This window comes from Theropithecus gelada, chromosome 15 (assembly GCF_003255815.1).
Source record: "Theropithecus gelada isolate Dixy chromosome 15, Tgel_1.0, whole genome shotgun sequence".
Taxonomy (NCBI): Eukaryota; Metazoa; Chordata; class Mammalia; order Primates; family Cercopithecidae; genus Theropithecus; species Theropithecus gelada.
This window is the reverse complement of record NC_037683.1, coordinates 77112904-77131515: the sequence shown is the minus strand read 5'-3', so window position 1 is coordinate 77131515 and position 18612 is coordinate 77112904. Positions and strand designations below refer to the sequence as shown.

General features: G+C 39.9%; 1 protein-coding gene across 6 annotated transcripts in view; it reads right to left on the bottom strand.

The window, feature by feature from the left end:
- Nucleotides 1-251: 251 nt before the first annotated feature.
- AK3 (adenylate kinase 3) overlaps nucleotides 252-18612 on the bottom strand; it is a 30219-nt gene continuing 11858 nt past the window's right edge. For 3 of the 6 annotated variants that reach the window (XM_025359480.1, XM_025359482.1, XM_025359477.1), the window contains exons 2-5: nucleotides 12788-12907; nucleotides 7894-8066; nucleotides 7175-7293; nucleotides 252-2179 (exon numbers count right to left, since the gene is read on the bottom strand). In XM_025359480.1, coding sequence (XP_025215265.1) covers nucleotides 2059-2179; nucleotides 7175-7293; nucleotides 7894-8066; nucleotides 12788-12848 — 474 coding nt within the window. In that variant the 5' untranslated portion in view covers nucleotides 12849-12907 and the 3' untranslated portion in view covers nucleotides 252-2058. Of the gene's footprint in view, nucleotides 2180-7170; nucleotides 7294-7893; nucleotides 8067-12787; nucleotides 12908-15896; nucleotides 16259-18612 lie in introns of those variants that run through there. The other 3 variants (XM_025359481.1, XM_025359478.1, XM_025359479.1) reach the window with 3 other exon arrangements.

The following is an 18612-nucleotide window of genomic DNA, read 5'->3' as shown; positions in this document are numbered from 1 at the left end:
GGCCCTGTCTTAAAAAAATAAAGAAAAAGTTGTATTACAGTCATATTCATTCCTAAAGTAATGAATGTATGTGCAAACTTTGGGCTGTTTTGGGGGTGGGGAGGGAATGGTCACAGGAAATAGTCTTAATTCTCATAGTCATGTTCTTCCACTCCTCACTTTGATTTCCAGATCCCCTAAGGGTATTATGAAGGCAGGCACGGCTACCATAGCAGGAGATGAAGTATTGCATAAACCGAAACCAGCCTATGGACTGTTTTAAGATCATTTATTAGAACAGTCATTCGGAAGCCATTGAGACATCAGGCAGCAGAAAGGAAGGTGGGATGGAGCAGGCCCTGCGAAGGACCACAACAGCCACAGTTACGACATTTCATTTTATTCTGATAAAGACTGATGTATGCCGATAACCTAGTGATAATCCATAAGTTTGGTATTTCACAACAGTTTTTAGAAAGCACCTAAGATTAACATTCAAATAAGGCATTATAGAAAGTTTTATAAAGAATGAAGTGTTTACTATAATTCTTTTAAAAAACCTTGGTTCATCTTGAAAGATTGATGAATTTTTTAAATATCAGAAGAAAAGGGAAATAAAAATTTTCCCCCAAAATACATAAGAACCACTTACTGGCACTTGTATTTTAAGTACCTGGGGAAAAAATGGAACGGATTTTTAAAGGCAGTAACAGCTTGTAAGAGGGCTTGTTTCATTTGACTTGGCATCAAGTAAAGTAAGAGTAAATATGCCATGGAAGACATAATCAAATTTTTCCTCCACCTCTCATATTTCCCCACTTCTACCAGACCACACAGTACATCAGCAACCATCCTTTAGATTCCAGTTTTTAAATGGCTGCTCAGATGACGCCAATAGAGTTCTTTCTCCTTAAAATATGGTGGCAGTGAATGCTAACAGGTACAGATTTATTTGATCAGGAACAAAGAACTCCTTCAGGAAACTCACTCACTTTCCTGGTCCTTGTTAACCTATCATGTAAATTCTTTTTATTGGTACACTTGTTTACTAATTATGATTGATTGCTATTTATGCCAAGGGAGCATTTCCCGGGCATGCCTCATCTATTCACTAACAACAAAGTATGCTTACTTTATTTACATAGTGCCACAGGTTTTCTCTTTTTTCTTTTCTTTCTTTTTTTTGGCGGGGGAGATGGTACTATAACTTGTTATTTATCAGGGCAGATCATACATTTGGATCAAAAAGAAAAACCAGCAAGTAGATCCTAAAACACATTTCTTAACCTGAGTCACATCTGAAAACATAGACTTGAATTACATTTTGTTGAAAATTCATTCAACTTTGGTGCTTGTAAAAGCACTTATGTCAATTTCTGACATAAATCATAACCCTCAGTACATACGTATTTTCAAAGGAAACAAGTCATCTTAAAGTAATATTTTTCTATATGCTAATTGATACATTTTTATAGCAAATTGAAAATTCTGAGTAAACTAAAAGTATGCTTAACAAAATAAATACAGCATATATGGTTAACATATACATTTCTTAGTGTAAAGGCAGCAGTGAATTTGTGTCTCACAATAAATCTGTAAATCCAGTTGCTTTCTTTCTGGAATTTTATATAGTGTCTCACCATGTTCCACAATGCTAGAAATGTCTTCTTTGGCATCAATCTATGCAAAAATTTCTGACTATATGTTTTCTCCAAATGACATGTAACTTTTTTTAAACTTTTCTAGAAAAATATGGAAACTTTATCAACCACTTGTTAACTGAACAAAAAGACTACTACCAAATGCTCTTTCAATTTTGCTCTAACATGTTTGAAAAGTTCAGACATCGCTGATGTTTTTGAGGATAACTGCATAAAACACCAGATGATTTCAAAGGATGAATCTTAGTATCCGACTCATTTGGCACATCCTTAGTATCCAGAATAAAATCAATAGAAATAAAAGTAATATAATTTTCAAAGAATTCATACATACTGGAAGTCTTAGGAAAAGCAGCTTCTAAATGGAAGGACTAGGAGGTTTGCCCATCTTACTATTAATAGTTACACACATTTCTCCTCATGGAGTAACTGAAGCTTTCTGGCTTGTTTGTGGAACTTTAGTTTGTAGGAAAGCATACACATAGGGCCAAATCTTATTAGTTTCTGTTCCGGAGAATGTTTCCAACACTCCTTTTTTCCTAAAGATGAAACAAAAAACAAACAAACACAGGTCTGAGTCTTCCTAATAAGCTCTTTCAAAGCTTTTCTGTAAACGATGATAATGTAGATTTAGGAGTCTTGGTAAGTATGGGTTTGTGTAATCAGGAGACAAAGGCACTTGGCCAGGCATTGGAAAATTTAGATTTTAGTTTCAGTTGTGCTCTCTGACTTACATAAATGGGTGCTTAAAAAAATAACAGCACCTATCATTTATTTTATTTATTGAGCATGCACTGTGTGTCAAAGGCTGTGCTACATGCTTTACATATAATAGTTTGTTTAATCCTTTCCAAAGCTCAAATTTTCTTATTTTACTGTTAAAAACATCTCTTTGTAATGTAACTTAGCCCAAATCACCAAGTTGGTAGTACATTTCCAAACAGAACCTGTTAAGATACCAGAACACCCGTCAGCTTTTTTTTTTCTACTTAACTCCTTTGCAAAAGCTACTTTCTAATACTTGAGTATCTTTCCTTTTTGCCTAGGCCAACGTTTATTTTTTCCTCTACTCCACTCTTCTGAATTTTAACAGAAAGGGGAATAAAAGGTGTTGGTTTTACTGGGTTTCCTATTGACTGTCTTCATTTCTCCACAGGCAGATTTGTCTAGCTTGTCACTAGACCAGCAGCCAAAGTCTATTTTATTTACTCCAGTTTCCTGTGGATAATATGGTGAGGAGTGAGAATCAGAATCCTGGGGCTGCTTTTCAAGCCACACAGATTCCCTCCAGAGATTCTGGCATTCCTCTTGCTAACCCCTCGTCTAGCCCATGTGTACACCTACACATATACACACTGGTTTAAAGGCTGCAAAAGGGCAACCTAAGAACTCTGGCTTATTACTTTATGAAAACAGGATCCCTCATACCTTTGCAGCCCTTCTTACTAGGTTTTCAGGGGTTTCACTAAGGACAAAAGCATTCCTTCTTGATACCTCATAAAATTCGCCACAGTTAACTTAAATATCACCCACTGTTTTCTTGGTAAGAAACATCTGCTAAGGAGGGAAACTATGCAAATACAGCATTCTTAGGGTATGAGAAACCCCCCTGCTTCTAAATTCACTGGCACCTGGTACAACTTTCAAGGAAGTAAGCTTCTTAACTGTTGTAAGCCTCTTGAAGAGCCACTTTAAAAATCAAACCAGTGTCACAAGTGGGTTAATTACTGAGGGCACAATTGCAGGCACCTATTTGATCCTAAATCGTGGGTGAACATTTGTCATTTTAATTTCTGTGTAATAAAATGGAACCAGCTTCAACAACTGGTCCTCCAAAGAGTAAGAGCATCGTGTTGTTTGTAAACATAGACCAATTACAATGTCCCACAGCTAAGAGTTTTTTCTAAAACAACCAACAATACAACCATCAGCATTTTTAAATAACAATGCTGACTATTACTAACATTCTTGCAAATAAACTTTCAGTTTTTAGTTAAGTCTCGCCCTAGTTCTATGTGTGGGAGCTGAGAATGAAAAGCTTGAATTAGGCCAGGTGTGGTGGTTCACGTCTGTAATCCCAGCACTTTGGAAGGCCAAGGAAGGTGGATCACTTGAGGTCAGGAGTTCAAGACCAGCCTGGCCAACATGGCAAAACCCCGTCTCTACTAAAAATACAAAAATTAGCTGCGCATGGTGGCACGCGCCTGTAGTCCTAGCTACTGGGGAGGCTGAGGCACGAGAATCGCTTGAACCTGGGATGCAGAGGCTGCAGTGAACTGAGATGGCACCACTGCACTCTAGCCTGACAGAGTGAGACTCTGTCTCAAAAAAGAAAGAGAGAGAGAGAGAGAGAGAAGAGAAAGCAAAAGCAAAAGCTTGAATTAACAGCAAGAGGCAGCAAAAGCCAGAAGCAGCCTAGAAAGACTTCTCAGATATCTCCTAAGATAAGGACCCGCATCATTCACTTCATCTTCGCAGCCTTCCTCGACTGCCCTTCCTACCTTTTTTTTTTTTTTTTTTTTTTTTTTTTTTTGAGACAGGGTCTCACTCTGACACCTGCACTCTGGACTGCAGTGGTGCAATCAGAGATCACTGCAGTCTCGACCTGCTGGGTCCAAGCAATCCTCTTACCTCAGACTACCCAGTAGCTGGGACTATAGGTGTGTGCCACCATGCCTGGCTAATTTTTTTTGTTTTTATGTTTTGTAGAGACAGAGTTTCACCATGTTGCCCAGGTTGATCTTGAATTCCCGCCTCTTCGATCCTCTTGCCTTAGCCTCCCAAAGTGCTGGGATTATAGGCATGAGCCACCGTCCCAGGCCCCTTCCCATATTTTGATATTTTGACAGAACAAATCCCAACAACCCCTGGTACTTCACTGCATTGGGGGATTATCTATTCATAGCCTTGCAGTGGTGGTGCTATCTGCCCAGCAACAATGCATTCTCCCTTCCTCTGGTTACTTTTGGGAAACAACCTCTCCATCAAACTCAGTTGACGAGGTTCAGGAGAGACTGTCGCCACTCCCCATCTTCAAGGATGGACATGATCAGAGCTAATCGATGCCAACCCCAAGACTTTTGCTGGCAAAAGAGGCTCTTTGCTGCTGGGGTTTCTGACTAGTAGGAGGTAAACTGGAAAGCTGAGGGGCTGCTACACAGGGACGGCACACCTGAGACTGAAGCCAACACAGAACAATGGAGCTGAGTGACTGAGGCCTGATGATAGGTGTTTTTGAACACCTGGACCCATCCATCTATCTGTGACTTTTTAGTTATATTACCAATAAATTCCCCTTTTGCTTAAGCTGGTGTGAATTAGGTTCTTAGTTAATATAAGCACATATCACATTGTATGATAAATACTGTTTACCCAGCTCCCCACCTCACCCACATACATAGTTTCTTGGAGCCTGACAGGGACTGGATCTAATTGTCCATGTGGACCAAGGGCCTACCACAGTGTCAAGAGAGTAAACAATAATTGCTGACAATGAATGATTTAATAGACACCAGGGCTGTTGTAGGACTTCCCAGGATCTCTCACTTAATTCCTTTAACAACCCTGTAAAGCAGATGCTATTTAATATTGCCTGACTTTACAAATAAGGGATTTGCAGCATGGAGGTTAAATAGCTTGCCTAGGGCAAAAGAGATGGTAATTTTCAGAACCAGTCTCATTAAACAAATGACAAAATTATAGTAACAGTTACTATAAAAAGTGGTTTGCCAACGTAATTTTATGCTCCAGAAACAAGATGGTTTGAAAGGTCAGGCATGGTGGCTTATACCTGTAATCCCAATGCTTTGGGAGGCCGAGGCACGAGGGTTGCTTGAAGCCAGGAGTTTGAGACTAGCCCGTGCAACATGGCAAGAGGCCCATCTCTAAAAAAAAATTTTTTTAATTGGCCAGGTGTGGTGGCACGGGCCTGTAGTCCTGGCTACTTGGGAGGCTGAGACAGGAGAATTGCTGGAGCCCAGGAGTTCAAGGCTGCAGTGAACTATGATAGAACCACTGCACTCCAGCCTGGGTGACAGAGTGAGACTCTGTCTCTAAAATAAATAAATAAATAAATAAATAAATAAATAAATAAATGTTTGGAAATGGTTGCTTCAGATTTTTACTGCATACGTGCCCTATTACAACAACAATAATAATAGCTAACATTTCTATAGTGCTTTCTATGTGTCATAGAAAGTTACCCATATTAATCTTTTAACCCTTTATTCTCTTCCCCAATTTATAGAGAAAAACACAGGCAGAGGTTAAGCAGAAGGTGAAGGTGAAGATGGTGAGCTGGGACTTGAACTTAGGTATTCTGGCTTCAGAGTCTGTGTTCTGCCCATGATACTGTTCTGCCCTGATCAGGATCAGTATTCAGTAAGTACACAAATGAAAGGGGAGGCAGTAAATCCTCTGTAAGAAGTGGGAAGGCTCAGTAAGAAAACTGGACTATTTCTTAGCCTAAGTCAAATACTCATTCAGTACAGTTCCTGTATGTGTTGCACACAAAACAATGTTAAAACGTAAGCTTTTAAAGACTGCTAGCCAATTACAGAGTCAGAGGGATTAGCCGCCATCTGACATTCTTCCACACCATAGCATCCTGTATTGGCAAATGTGGTGGGCAATATTAGGTTTGCCTTCCCAGCATTCATTCCAGCCCTCCCTCCGCTACCAACGATTCCCAGCTTACAACGATTCAACACAGGATTTTTCAGTTTTATGATGGTGCGAAAGCAACATGCATTCAGTAGAAATTGTACCTCGAGCACCTGTACGACCATTCTGCTTTTCAATTTCAGTACAATATTCAGTAAATTTGTGAGATATTCAACACTTTATTACAAAACAGGATTTGTGTTAGATGATTTCGCCCAACTGTAGGCTAATCTAAGTGTTCTGAGCACGTTTAAGGCAGGCTAAGTTATGGTGCTTGGTATTTTCAAATTACAATGGATTTATCAGGACGTAATTTCATTGTAAATTGCGGAACATCTGCACATAGCAGAGTTTGGGTGAGACTGTCGCACTACCAACTCTAGATGTGGACTGGTCAGTGTAATTAGTGTAATCATTCCCACCCCAATGACTGGTTCTGCAGTGGGCAGTAACCCAAGCCTATAACAGTGAGTGCCAGGCATTCCCTGACTGCAGTTCAAGTTGGCTCCATCTGAGTGGTGCTCTGGGCTTCTATTCACTGGAGGAAAGGTTACCCCTCAGCCCGTCATAGAAAAGGAAGCCCTGGCTGTTCCTGCAAATGTCTGCTACCATGCAGGAAGCCTAAGGACAAAGCCAATACACACAGGAAGGCAAAACCAAGAGAATGGCTACACTGATCAAACCCAGGTGTGACTGAAGCCCAACTTACCTTCTGGACTCCTGTTACACAAGTTAATGTATTTCCTTTATTACTTAAGCCCATGTGAACTGGGCCTTTTGGCATTTTAGCATTTCAGCTGTAGAGGAAGGAAAATCAAAACTAGACTTAGTGCACCACTATGCAAGAGAAGTTCTGAAAAGCAAAAACTCACTGGTAATATTCCAGGACTGGCTTTGTTTGGTCTTCATAAGCCTTTAGTCTCTTGATAACCGTCTCTGGTTTATCATCCTCACGCTGAATGAGAGGCTCCCCAGTCAGGTCATCAATGCCCTAAACAGGATTAGAAGAGACTAGTATCAGATATCATATTTCTGAAGGATATTTTCATAAGCAGTTCAATTATTTTTAAACAAACATCTCTGTGCGAGTGCCAAGCACAAAAATGTGCTAACTTTTAAATAAATGGAATTCAACCTCAAGAGAGATCATCGCAACAGAAACAGGGGACGCCAGTTTCATTTCCACAGTTATCAGTCACTTTAGCCTTAGAGTAAAAGGTTTTCTAAGCAGCCTCTAAGTAAGTTTGTATATATACAAAAAGATTCAGCTATAAACTGGGAATTTTAACTGCAAGTCCTAAATAAACCAAGGTGTTATGAATCTCTATCAGCCCAACTCCTAACATACTCCTTGGCAGAGTAGGAAATCAACAAATGTTTTTGAATGAGTAACAAACCCCTGTTGCTCCTGGGGCACCTTTAGCACCAAGCTCAGTGGACTATATCAGTCAACGATACCAAGTAACCTGAGAATATACCCTCGGGAGTTTTGGTCTGGCAGAAGATTTCCAAGTTCACTAAACTTATGTCTGTTAGGGCAAGAGGACTCAGGGACAGTATGCTATATGACAGTGCCACAACAACTACTCACCACAGTTTTGGGAGGGTTGAATTCAATGTTGTAGACTCGGCCACTGGCGGGATGAATCCAGCGAGCAGTAAGGCGTTGTTTAATGACCTCAAAGGGCACATTCAGGTTAATCACTGTGTCGATTTGATAAGCTCTGTCTAGGGCTTCTGCCTGTGCAAGGGTCCTTGGAAAACCTTTATAAAGTAAAAAAGAAAAAGAAGAAAGAAAGGAAGTATAGGTGGAGGGGGAGGTGGAGACAGAAGAAAGAAAAAGAAAGCATTAATGTTGGACAATCTGAACAAAAGGAATGAGGCTCACCAGGCAGGCTGATCACAGCTGCAGTGCAACTGTGATGGTGACCTGTCAACTTGACGAGGGCATGAGTGCCCAGATATTTGGCAAATATTATTCTGGGTATATCTGTCAGGCTGCTCTTACTATGAAATTATCGTGTAAATAGGCAGACTGATAAAGTATATTGCCCTTCCTAATATGGGTGGGCCTTATCTAATCAATTTTAAGGCCTGAATAGAACAAAAGGCTGACCCTCACCCAAATAACAAAGAATTCCTCCTGCCTGCTACCTCTAACTGGGACACAGGACTTTTCCTGCCTTTAAACTCAAACTGAACTCATGATCTTCACTCAAATTCCAGAGGCTGGCCAGGTGCAGTGGCTCACGCCTGTAATCCCAGTATTTTGGGAGGCCAAGGAGGGCGGATCACCTGAGGTCAGGAGTTCAAGACCAGCCTAGCCAACATGGTGAAATCCCATCTCTAAAAAAATACAAAAATTAGCCGTGCATGATGGCAGGTGCCTGTAATCCCAACTAGTTGGGAGGCTGAGGTGGGAGAATCGCTTGAACCCGGGAGGGGAGGTTGCAGTGAACCAAGATCGCACCATTGCACTCTGCCTGGGTGACAGAGCGAGACTCCTTCTCAAAAACAAACAAACAAATAAACACTCCAGAGGCTATTTCTGAAATACGACAAAATGAAACTAAAGTCCAGCTAAAGAAACACTATTAATGCAAAAGGTCAAAACCCTAACAGATAAGCAGATGTGTTACATAGCTAAACAATGTAGTTCAAAAATAGACAGGCAAATGTACCTGATGAGTGAATTCAGAAATACACCCAAACATATTAGGGAATTTAAAATAATACTTTGATCACAAACTTTTGACTTTGCAATGTTGTTACTAAGGACATTTTGTCCAGAATACCAGAAAAAAATTAAAATTAGTAGAAATAATATATTTTCTTTTTCTTTTTTTTTTTTTTTTTGAGACAGAGTCTTGCTCTGTCACCCAGGCTGGAGTGCAGTGGCCGGATCTCAGCCCACTGCAAGCTCCGCCTCCCAGGTTTATGCCATTCTCCTGCCTCAGCCTCCCACGTAGCTGGGACTACAGGCGCCCGCCACCTCACCCAGCTAGTTTTTTGTATTTTTTAGTAGAGATGGGGTTTCACCATGTTAGCCAGGATGGTCTCGATCTCCTGACCTCGTGATCCGCCCGTCTCGGCCTCCCAAAGTGCTGGGATTACAGGCTTGAGCCACCGCGCCCGGCCAAAATAATATATTTTCAAAAATGACAAAAGTTAGGCCAGTCGTGGTGGCTCACACCTGTAATACCAGCACTTTGAGAGGCTAAGGCAGGAGGATTCCTTGAGCCCAGGAGTTTGAGACCAGCCTGGGCAACATAGCAAGACCCCTTCTCTATAAATAAAAACATCAACAAAATTAGCAGGGCATAGTGACACATGCCTGTGGTCCCAGCTACTCAGAAGGCTGAGGCAGGAGGATCGCCTGAGCTCAGGAGATCAAGGCTGCAATAAGCCATGATGACACTGCTGTACTCCAGCCTGGTGACAGGGCAAAACACTGTCTCCATTAAAAAAAAAAAAAAGTTAAAACTGCACATGCATAATTTGTTAGAGCAAAAATGATGTCTGAAAAATTACATTTTCTTATTAACAATGAAATGTGGAAAAATAGACCTTATAATGTGCTAAAATGACAGTGATAATGACTAAAACTATACCCAGGAAACCTGGATTTGGGAGAAATAATAGCCCCCAAAGAAAGCTTATAATGGCAAAATCTCAATCTATATAATTTTATAAAATAAAAATATTATAAAATTTACACTGAAGTAAGTCATCCTGGTGAAAACAATTTTAGTACATTTAATAATAATAAATGGAGTTTAACAGCTAAATCTTGAGCACTTTCTAGATGCAAAGTACTGTATGTGAAATGTTTTACAAGGATCATTTCTTTTAACCATCATAACAACCCTAAGAGATATACTTTATTATTCCCACTTTATGAATGAGGAAACTGAGGTACAGTGAGGCTAGGTAACTTACTTTAGCTCACAAAGCTCACAAAGTGATGGAAGTGGAATTTGAACACAAGCTGTCTTACCCAAATGTTCCTCAGTAGATTAGTCAAATTATGATACAGACACAAAATGCAAGCCCATGCATCTTTTATTTCATGAGGCAAATCTACATGTTAAATATAGATTTATTCAATGAAAAAGCAAAATGCAAAACATGGTATGTGTATGTGTGTGTGTATTATACAAAAATATATATAACAATATTAGATACTACCTGTGGGGGGAGCTAGAAACTTAACTCACATCTTATACCAAATATAGTAGCATCTGTGGGTTCCATATCTGGGCATTCAACCAACTTCAGATCAAAAGTATTCAGAAAAAAAAAATGGATAGTTGCACCTGTACTGAACATGTAGACTTATTTTTCTTGTCACTATTCCCTAAATAATACATTATAACAACTCTTCACATAGCAATTACATTGTATTAGATATTACAAGAAATCTGGAGATGATTTAAAGTACACTGGAGGCTAAGCAGATGTTACATGCAAACATTACACCATTTTATATAAGGAACTTGAGCATGCATGGATTTGGTATCCACAGGAGGTGGGTGGAATCGATACCCCTGAGGCTACTGAGGGACAACTGTACATTTCTGAATGTGTATGTATATGTTTTTAAATCACTAATTATACAAAAAATCCTGATGAATTACATACCAAGAAATTAAAAGTAATTGTTACTAAAGGATGTGATCATTAAGGATTTTGAGCCTCTCTGTGAAACATTTACAACTTTCTTAATTTTTTAAAAGGAAAAGGTATTTTTGCAATAGAACAATGACAAAATCACAAACATTAGTGCTTCACATTCCCGGCCTGTCCCATCTGGCTCAGTCTTTGGCTTTCCCCCGAGACCCTTACTGCTTACTGTGGGTTGGTGTCATGCATGACTTGACACTTTCCTGGGGCAGCATCACCAACCTACCTTAGTTTACCTTCTTCCTGCTGCCAAAGATGACCTGTCTCTCCACCCATGTAACCCTACTCATTCCTCAAGACCTCCCACAAACGGGAATGTTTTTCAGCCCCTTCCATCTCATAAAGAAGCAAGATTTTTCATTAAACTTTTTAAAACAAAATTTTTAATTCTGAACCATACAACATATTTTGTTTTAAAAAGGGGAAGAGGCCAGGTGTGATGGCTCATACTTGTAATCCCAGCACTTTTGGAGGGCAGATCACTTGAGGCCAGGAGTTTGAGACCAGTCTGGCTGACATAGTGAAACCCTATCTCTACTAAAAATACAAAAATTAGCCACGTGTGGCGGTGGGCACCTGTAATCCCAGCTACTCAGGAGGCTGAGGCAGGAGAATCACTTGAACTGGGGAGGAGGAGGTTGCAGTGAGAGATCACGCCATTGCACTCCAGCCTGGGCAACAGAGCCAGGCACTGTCTCAACTGAAAAGAAAAAAAAAAACTGCCTACCTCTCCACTACATTACTCTCTGTTCACATCAAATTCTTTTTTTCTTTTCTGAGACGGAGTCTCGCTCTGTCACCCTGGCTGGAGTGCACTGGTGCGATCTCGTTTCACTGCAAGCTCCGCCTCCTGGTTCAAGCAATTCCCCTGTCTCAGCCTCCCAAACAGCTGGGGTTACAGGTGTGCGCCATCACGCCCGGCTAATTTTTGTATTTTTAGTAGAGATGGGGTTTCACGATGTTGGCCAGGCTGGTCTTGAACTCCTGACCTCAGGTGATCCACCCACCTTGGCCTCCCAAAGTGTTGGAATTACAGGCGTGAACTACTGCTTCTGGTCCACATCAACTTCTAATTTACCTTTTAGCACTTATATCTGGGCTTATCCAAGTTTTTGTTTACTTGATTACTACTTGTCTTCTACTAGAATGTACTTTCCACAAGGACAAGGACTTCAGAACCTTCTTAGATAAAGCAAGCAAGTCAGGGCTGCAGGGCTTGGTGAGGGCAGCACTGAGTGCATGCATGCCTGTGTGCAGAGGTGGGTGAATGGGGTTGAGTAGGAGAGAAGACTAGATTAGCTACCCTCTTCCAAAAAAGGATATTATGACTCAGATCTTCTTGAAGAAAAGGCTTATCCCAAGGCTATCCCAGTTTTAGTGAGAACTCTGGACTCAACTGAAACAAATCTCGTGTCCTCTCTATATTAACAAAACTAAAAATCAACCTACCCTCAAGGATTCTGCCATACCTCTGGCTAGAGAAAGTTTACAGATTATTGTAAATTACTCTTGGGTCCTGCTTCTTCTGTGGTGATCCTCCCATATCACAGAATATTATCAAAGAAAGGGGAAAGGAACTAAAGTTATAACTGATGGGATCTTAGAAATCACGCAATTCACTTCCCTCTTTCACTTTGGATATAGAACTGGTCCCAGAGAAGAAGACCGGTTTCAGGATAGTCCCAAGCACCCCTCTCCTGCAAACGCCATCCTTGAAGTCCGTCCAAAGCTCATGAAATGCTCATTCTCCTGTCAGCACTCATTATTTTGGGCAGGTGAAATGCTCACGACACTCCACTTACCATCCAACAGCCAGCTATACTGGGTGAGATTTTTCAGCTCATGAAGGGCCAGCCGAGTCATGACATCATCTGGGATGAGTTTCCCTTGGTCAATGAAAGCCTTGGCTAACACGCCAATTTCTACAGCAAAGGGGGAAAAAAATCAGTAAGTGCATTTGTTTTATCCCATTCCAGGCACCTCGGAATGAGTTGCCCAAAGGGGAAGTCTGTATGGCATACTTATGTGAAAATGTGCATCACCAACTTTTCTGATAAAAACAAAGGCTTTTATTTTCTACCAGAAAAAACTATGAAATAGCTGAAATTATTTTCTTTTAAAATAAGAATTTGAAATCATCATTATTCTGAATGATTCAGTTTAAATGCCTGCTATCATGTTATTGTAGAGACTTTTCCAATCCTGTAAAACAGGTGCTACTATTGTGACACAGTTCCATTTTTAACCAGATTAGCATTGTGATTATGTCATATTTTTATTAACAAAACACTCTGGAAAATGATTTATGAACAATTTAATAATATTACCTACAACTATATGTCACTCTTATGCAACAGCATTTTAATTTCTTCATGTTCCCTTACCAAACTATTTCTATACTTTCAGAACTGTAATACCATCATAATCTGCATATCTACAATTTTATGTTCTTTTTGTCACTTAGCATTATTTAGTAAATACTTTTCAGTAGTTTTATATAGTTGTTTCAGGTAACGATATTACACTCCAAATATATTTAGAAATAAATATATAAAAATACACTTTATTACAGCAGTACTGTTGGACATTTAAATTGTGTAAATTAGTCTTGATTTTTCCTCATCACCAAAGACTCTTGTTTTTTTGCTTTTCTTTTTTTTTTTTTTATTTCTCTTTGGGATTGTTTGCAATGAATAAATTCCCAGATGTCAGATTAAAGGGTCAAGGCATATATGAACATTCTCCTAACTCTTGGTATGAATTGCCATACTGACCCCAAAACAGATTCTAAATTGTCAGATTCATGAAACTTTAGATTTTTAACCAAGAACAGATTCTAAATTGTCAGATTCATGAAACTTTAGGCTTTTAACTAAGAACAGTAACTGCATGGACACAGGCTGTCATGTGGCAGGTGTGCTGCTGGATTTGCAGACTGCACTTAGAAGAGGGTTTGGTAGATGTAGAGCTCAGGACACACTGAAACAGCCTTATATTAATGTGTGAACTTCTTTGTCTCCAGGCTTTTGACCACTGCTCTCGGGAGGGAGAGCTTCAACCTCATCAACAGCATTTGGAAAAAAAAAATGTAAAAACGTGCAATTCTCTAGGGCCAACTCCCAAAAAAACCTGTTATTGGCCTCTCCCCTCACCTCTCACTCTTCAGGCCAAGCCCTCTTCTAAATCCCCAACCAGCTGCAACAGATGGGTTAGAAGATGGGGTTAATTAATAAAGTACTTAATTTTATCAGTATATGAACAAGCCATAAGAAAAGATTCTCTTGCCACTTCTATATAATATTAGAGATTCTAGCCAAGGCAATTAGTCCAGAAAAGGAAATAAAAAGCATCCAGAAAAAAAGAAGTAAACCTATGTCTAAAGCCAAGGGTTTGAGACTAGTCTAGGCAACATGGTGAGACCCCATCTCTACAAAAGATTTAAAAATTAGCTGGGTGTGGTGGCACATGGCTATAGTCTCAGCTACTCAGGAGACTGACGCGGGCGGATTGCTTGAGCCAGGAGGTCAAGGCTACAGTGAGCCATGATCATGCCACTGCACTCCAGCCTGGGCAACAGAGTGAGACCCTGTCTCAAAACAAAAAACAAAAAAAAACATAGAATTGAAAGTCCAGAAATAACCTTAAAATTTATAGTAAACTGATTTTTAATAGGATGACAAAATAAATGAAGAAAAAGTAGTCTTTTTAACAAATGCTCCTGGGACAAATAAATATCCAGATGAAAAAGAAAGAAGTTGGACCTCTACTATGTATACAAGTTAACTCAATATAGGTCATAAACCTAAATGTAAGCGGTAAAGCTACTAAACCTTTTTTTTTTTTTTTTTTTTTTTGAGATGGAGTCTCACTCTTGTCGCCCAGGCTGAAGTGCAATGATGTAATCTTGTCTCACTGCCAACTCCCCCTCCCAGGTTCAAGTGATTCTCTTGCCTCAGCCTCCCAAGCAGCTGGGATTACAGGCGCCCACCACCATGCCCAGCCAATTTTTGTATTTTTAGCAGAGACAGGGTTTCACCATGTTGGCCAGGCTTGAACTCCTGACCTCATGATCTGCCCGCCTTGGCCTCCCAAAGTGCTGGGATTACAGGTGTGAGCCACTGTGTCCAGCCTAAAAACTCTTAACAGAAAACACACATATAAATCTTCATCACTATGCATTAGGCAATGGTTTCTAGATATCAAACCAAGAACACAACTAACAAAGGAAAAAAAATAGATACATTAGACTTCATTAAAATTAAAAACTTTGTGCTTCAAAAAACACCATTAAGAAAGTGAGGCTGGGTGCAGTGGCTCCTGCCTGCAATCTCAGCACTTTGGGAGGCTGAGGTGGGCGGATCACCTGAGGTCAGGAGTTCAAGACCAGCCTAGCCAACATGGTGAAACCCTATCTCTTAAAAAAGAAAAGAAAAGAGAAAAGAAAAGAAAAGAAGTGAAAAGACAATGCATAGCATGGGATGGAAGAGAAATTTTGCAAATCATGTATCTGGTAAGGAATTGTATCTAGAACATCTAAAGAACTCTCACAACTCAACAATTTAAAAAAATTTTAAATGGGCATAGGATCTGAATACACATTTCTTCAAAGAAGATATACAAATGGCCAATAAGCGCATGAACACATGATCAACATCCTTAATCATTAGAGAAATCAAATGAAAGCCACAATGAGATACCACTTCACATTCACGAACATGGTTATAGTAAAAAAGACACATACAGGCCTACCCTGGAGATATTGTGGGTTTGGTTCCAGACCACCACAATAAAGTGAATATGTGAGTCACACAAATTTTTTGGTTTCTCAGTGCATATAAAAGTTATATATTTACATTACATTGTAGACTATTAAGTGCAATAGCATTATGTCTAAAATAACAATGTACCTACCTTAATTTAAAATAGTTCTATTGCTAAAAAATGTTAATGATCATCTGAGCCTTCAGCGAGTCTTAATCTTTTTGCTGGTGGAGGGTCTTGCCTCCATGGCTGATGGCTGCTGACTGATCAGGGTAGAGGTTGCTAAACGATGAGGTGGCTATGACAATTGCGTAAAAGAAGACAACAATAAAGTCTACCTCATCAACTGACTCTTCTTTCCACCAAAAACTTCTCTGATGCATGCAGTGTTGTGGGATAGTATTTTATCCACAGTAGAACTTCTTTCAAAACTGTAGTCTATCCTCTCAAACCCGCTGCTCCTTTTTCAACTAAGTTTAAGTCATATTCTAAATCCTTTGAGGTCAGGAGTTCGAGACCATCCTGACCAACGTGGTGAAACGCTGTCTCTACGAATAATACAAAAATTAGCCGGCTGTGGTGGCATATGCCTGTAGTCCCAGCTACCAGGGAGGCTGAGGCAGGAGAATTGCTTGAACCTGGGAGGCGGAGGTTGTAGTGAGCTGAATCGCACCACTGCACTCCAGCCTGGGCGACAGAGTGAAACTGTGTCTCAAACAAAAAAATAAATAAAAACAAGTGTTGGTAAGAATGTCGAGAAACTATAACCCTCATACATTGCTGGTAGGATTATAAAGTGGTGTAGCCAATTTGTAAAACAGTGTGGTAGTTTTTTTAAAGGTTGAACACAGTTACCAAGCCCTGCATGGTGGCTCACATCTGCAATCCCAGCACTTTGGGAGGCCAAAGCAGGAATTTCACTTGAGGCCAGGAGTTCAAGACTAGCCTGGGCAACACAGCAAGACCATGTCTCTACAAATAAATTTTGTTTGTTTGTTTTTGAGACGGAGTTTTGCTCCTGTTGCCCAGGCTGGAGCACAATGGCACTATCTTGGCTCACTGCAACTTCTGCCTCCTGGGTTCAAGTGATTCTCCTGCCTCAGTCTCCCGCGTAGCTGGGGTTACAGGCATGCACCACCACGCCTGGCTAATTTTGTATTTTTAATAGAGATGGTGTTTCACCATGTTCGTCAGGCTGGTCTCGAACTCCTGACTTTGGGTGATACAACCACCTCTGCCTCCCAAAGTGCTGGGATTACACGCATGAGCCACCACACCCGGCTTAAATAAAATTGTTTAAATTAGCTGGGTGCTTGGCATGTGTTTCTAGTTCCAGTTACTCAGGAGGTTGAGGCAGGAGGATCACTTGAGCCCAGGAGCTCAGTGCTGCAGTAAGCCATGATCGCACAACTGTACTCCAGCCTGGGTGACAGAGCAAGACCCTGTCTCGGGAAAAAAAAAAAAAAAAAAAAAGACAGTTACCATAAGAGATAGCAATTCCTCCCCTTGCTATATGCCCATAAGAAATAAAAACATATGGCCAGCTATGGTGGCTCATGCCTGTAATCCCAACATTTTGCGAGTCAAGGCAGCAAGATTTCTCGAGCCTGAGAGTTCCTGACCAGCCTGGGCAACACAGCAAGACCCTACATCTAAATCAAAAAAATACGGGCATGGTGGTGCACACCTGTAGTCCCAGCTACTTGGGAGGTTCAGGTGGGAGGATCACTTGGGCCTAGGAGTTGAAGGCTGCTGCTGCTGAGTTACGATTGCATCACTGCACTCCAGCCTGGGTGACAAAGAGAGACTGTGTCTCTTAAAAAAAAAAAAAAAAGAAAGAAAAAGAAATATGTCTACACAAAAACTTGTAAATGAATGTTCATAGTGGCATTATTTAAAATAACCAAGAAGTAGAAACAACTCAAATGTCCATCAACTGATGAACAGATAAATAAAACGTGATATATCAAGACAATGGAATATGATTCAGCAAAAAAAGAAATGAAGTACTGATACATGTTACAGCACAGATGAACCTTCAAACATGCTCAGTGAAAGAAGCAAGACACAAAAGACTACATATCGTATGATTCCATTTGCATAACATGTTTAGAATAGGCAAATCTATAGAGATGGAAAGATTAGTAGTTGCCAAAGGCTGGGAGGGTTGGGGAGAAATGGGTAATGACTGCTAATGAGAACAGGGTTTCTTTTTGGAGCGATAAAAATGTTCTAAAATTGACGGAGGTGATGGTTTCACAACTTTGGATACACTAAAAATCACTGAATCATACACTTTACAAGGAGTAATTGTATGGTATGTGAATTAAATCGATGTTGTTTTTTAAAAAATAGAACAGATGAAAAATTCCCAGTAAGAAAAAATATTAAAAAACACTCATAGTCTCATCACTACTCAGAGATAATTATTGTTAATGATAATATAAAAATTTTCATTGCCTGTGGTCCCAGCTATTCAGGAAACTGAGGTGAGAGGATTGCTTGAGCCCAGGAGGTCAAGGCTGCAGTGAGCCATGATCGCACTACTGCACTCCAGACTTGGTGACAGAGCAAGACCTTGTCTCAGGAAAAACAAAAACAAAAACAAAACAAAAACCAGGTATTTTTTAGTTTTGTTAACATATAGATAGATAATCCTACGTGTAGTCTAATAATCTGTTTTTCATTTATCGTGAACTTTTTTTATGTTTGTATGATTTAATTAGAACAAGACATTGAGAATAGATTATCTTTAACATTCCAAAGAGATTTTTGTGTGATGAGAAAGAATTGTTATTTTTCTCTTTTGTTTTATGTGTTAAATATATTATCTTGTATATGGTTATTGTGAAAAAATCTATTTTTA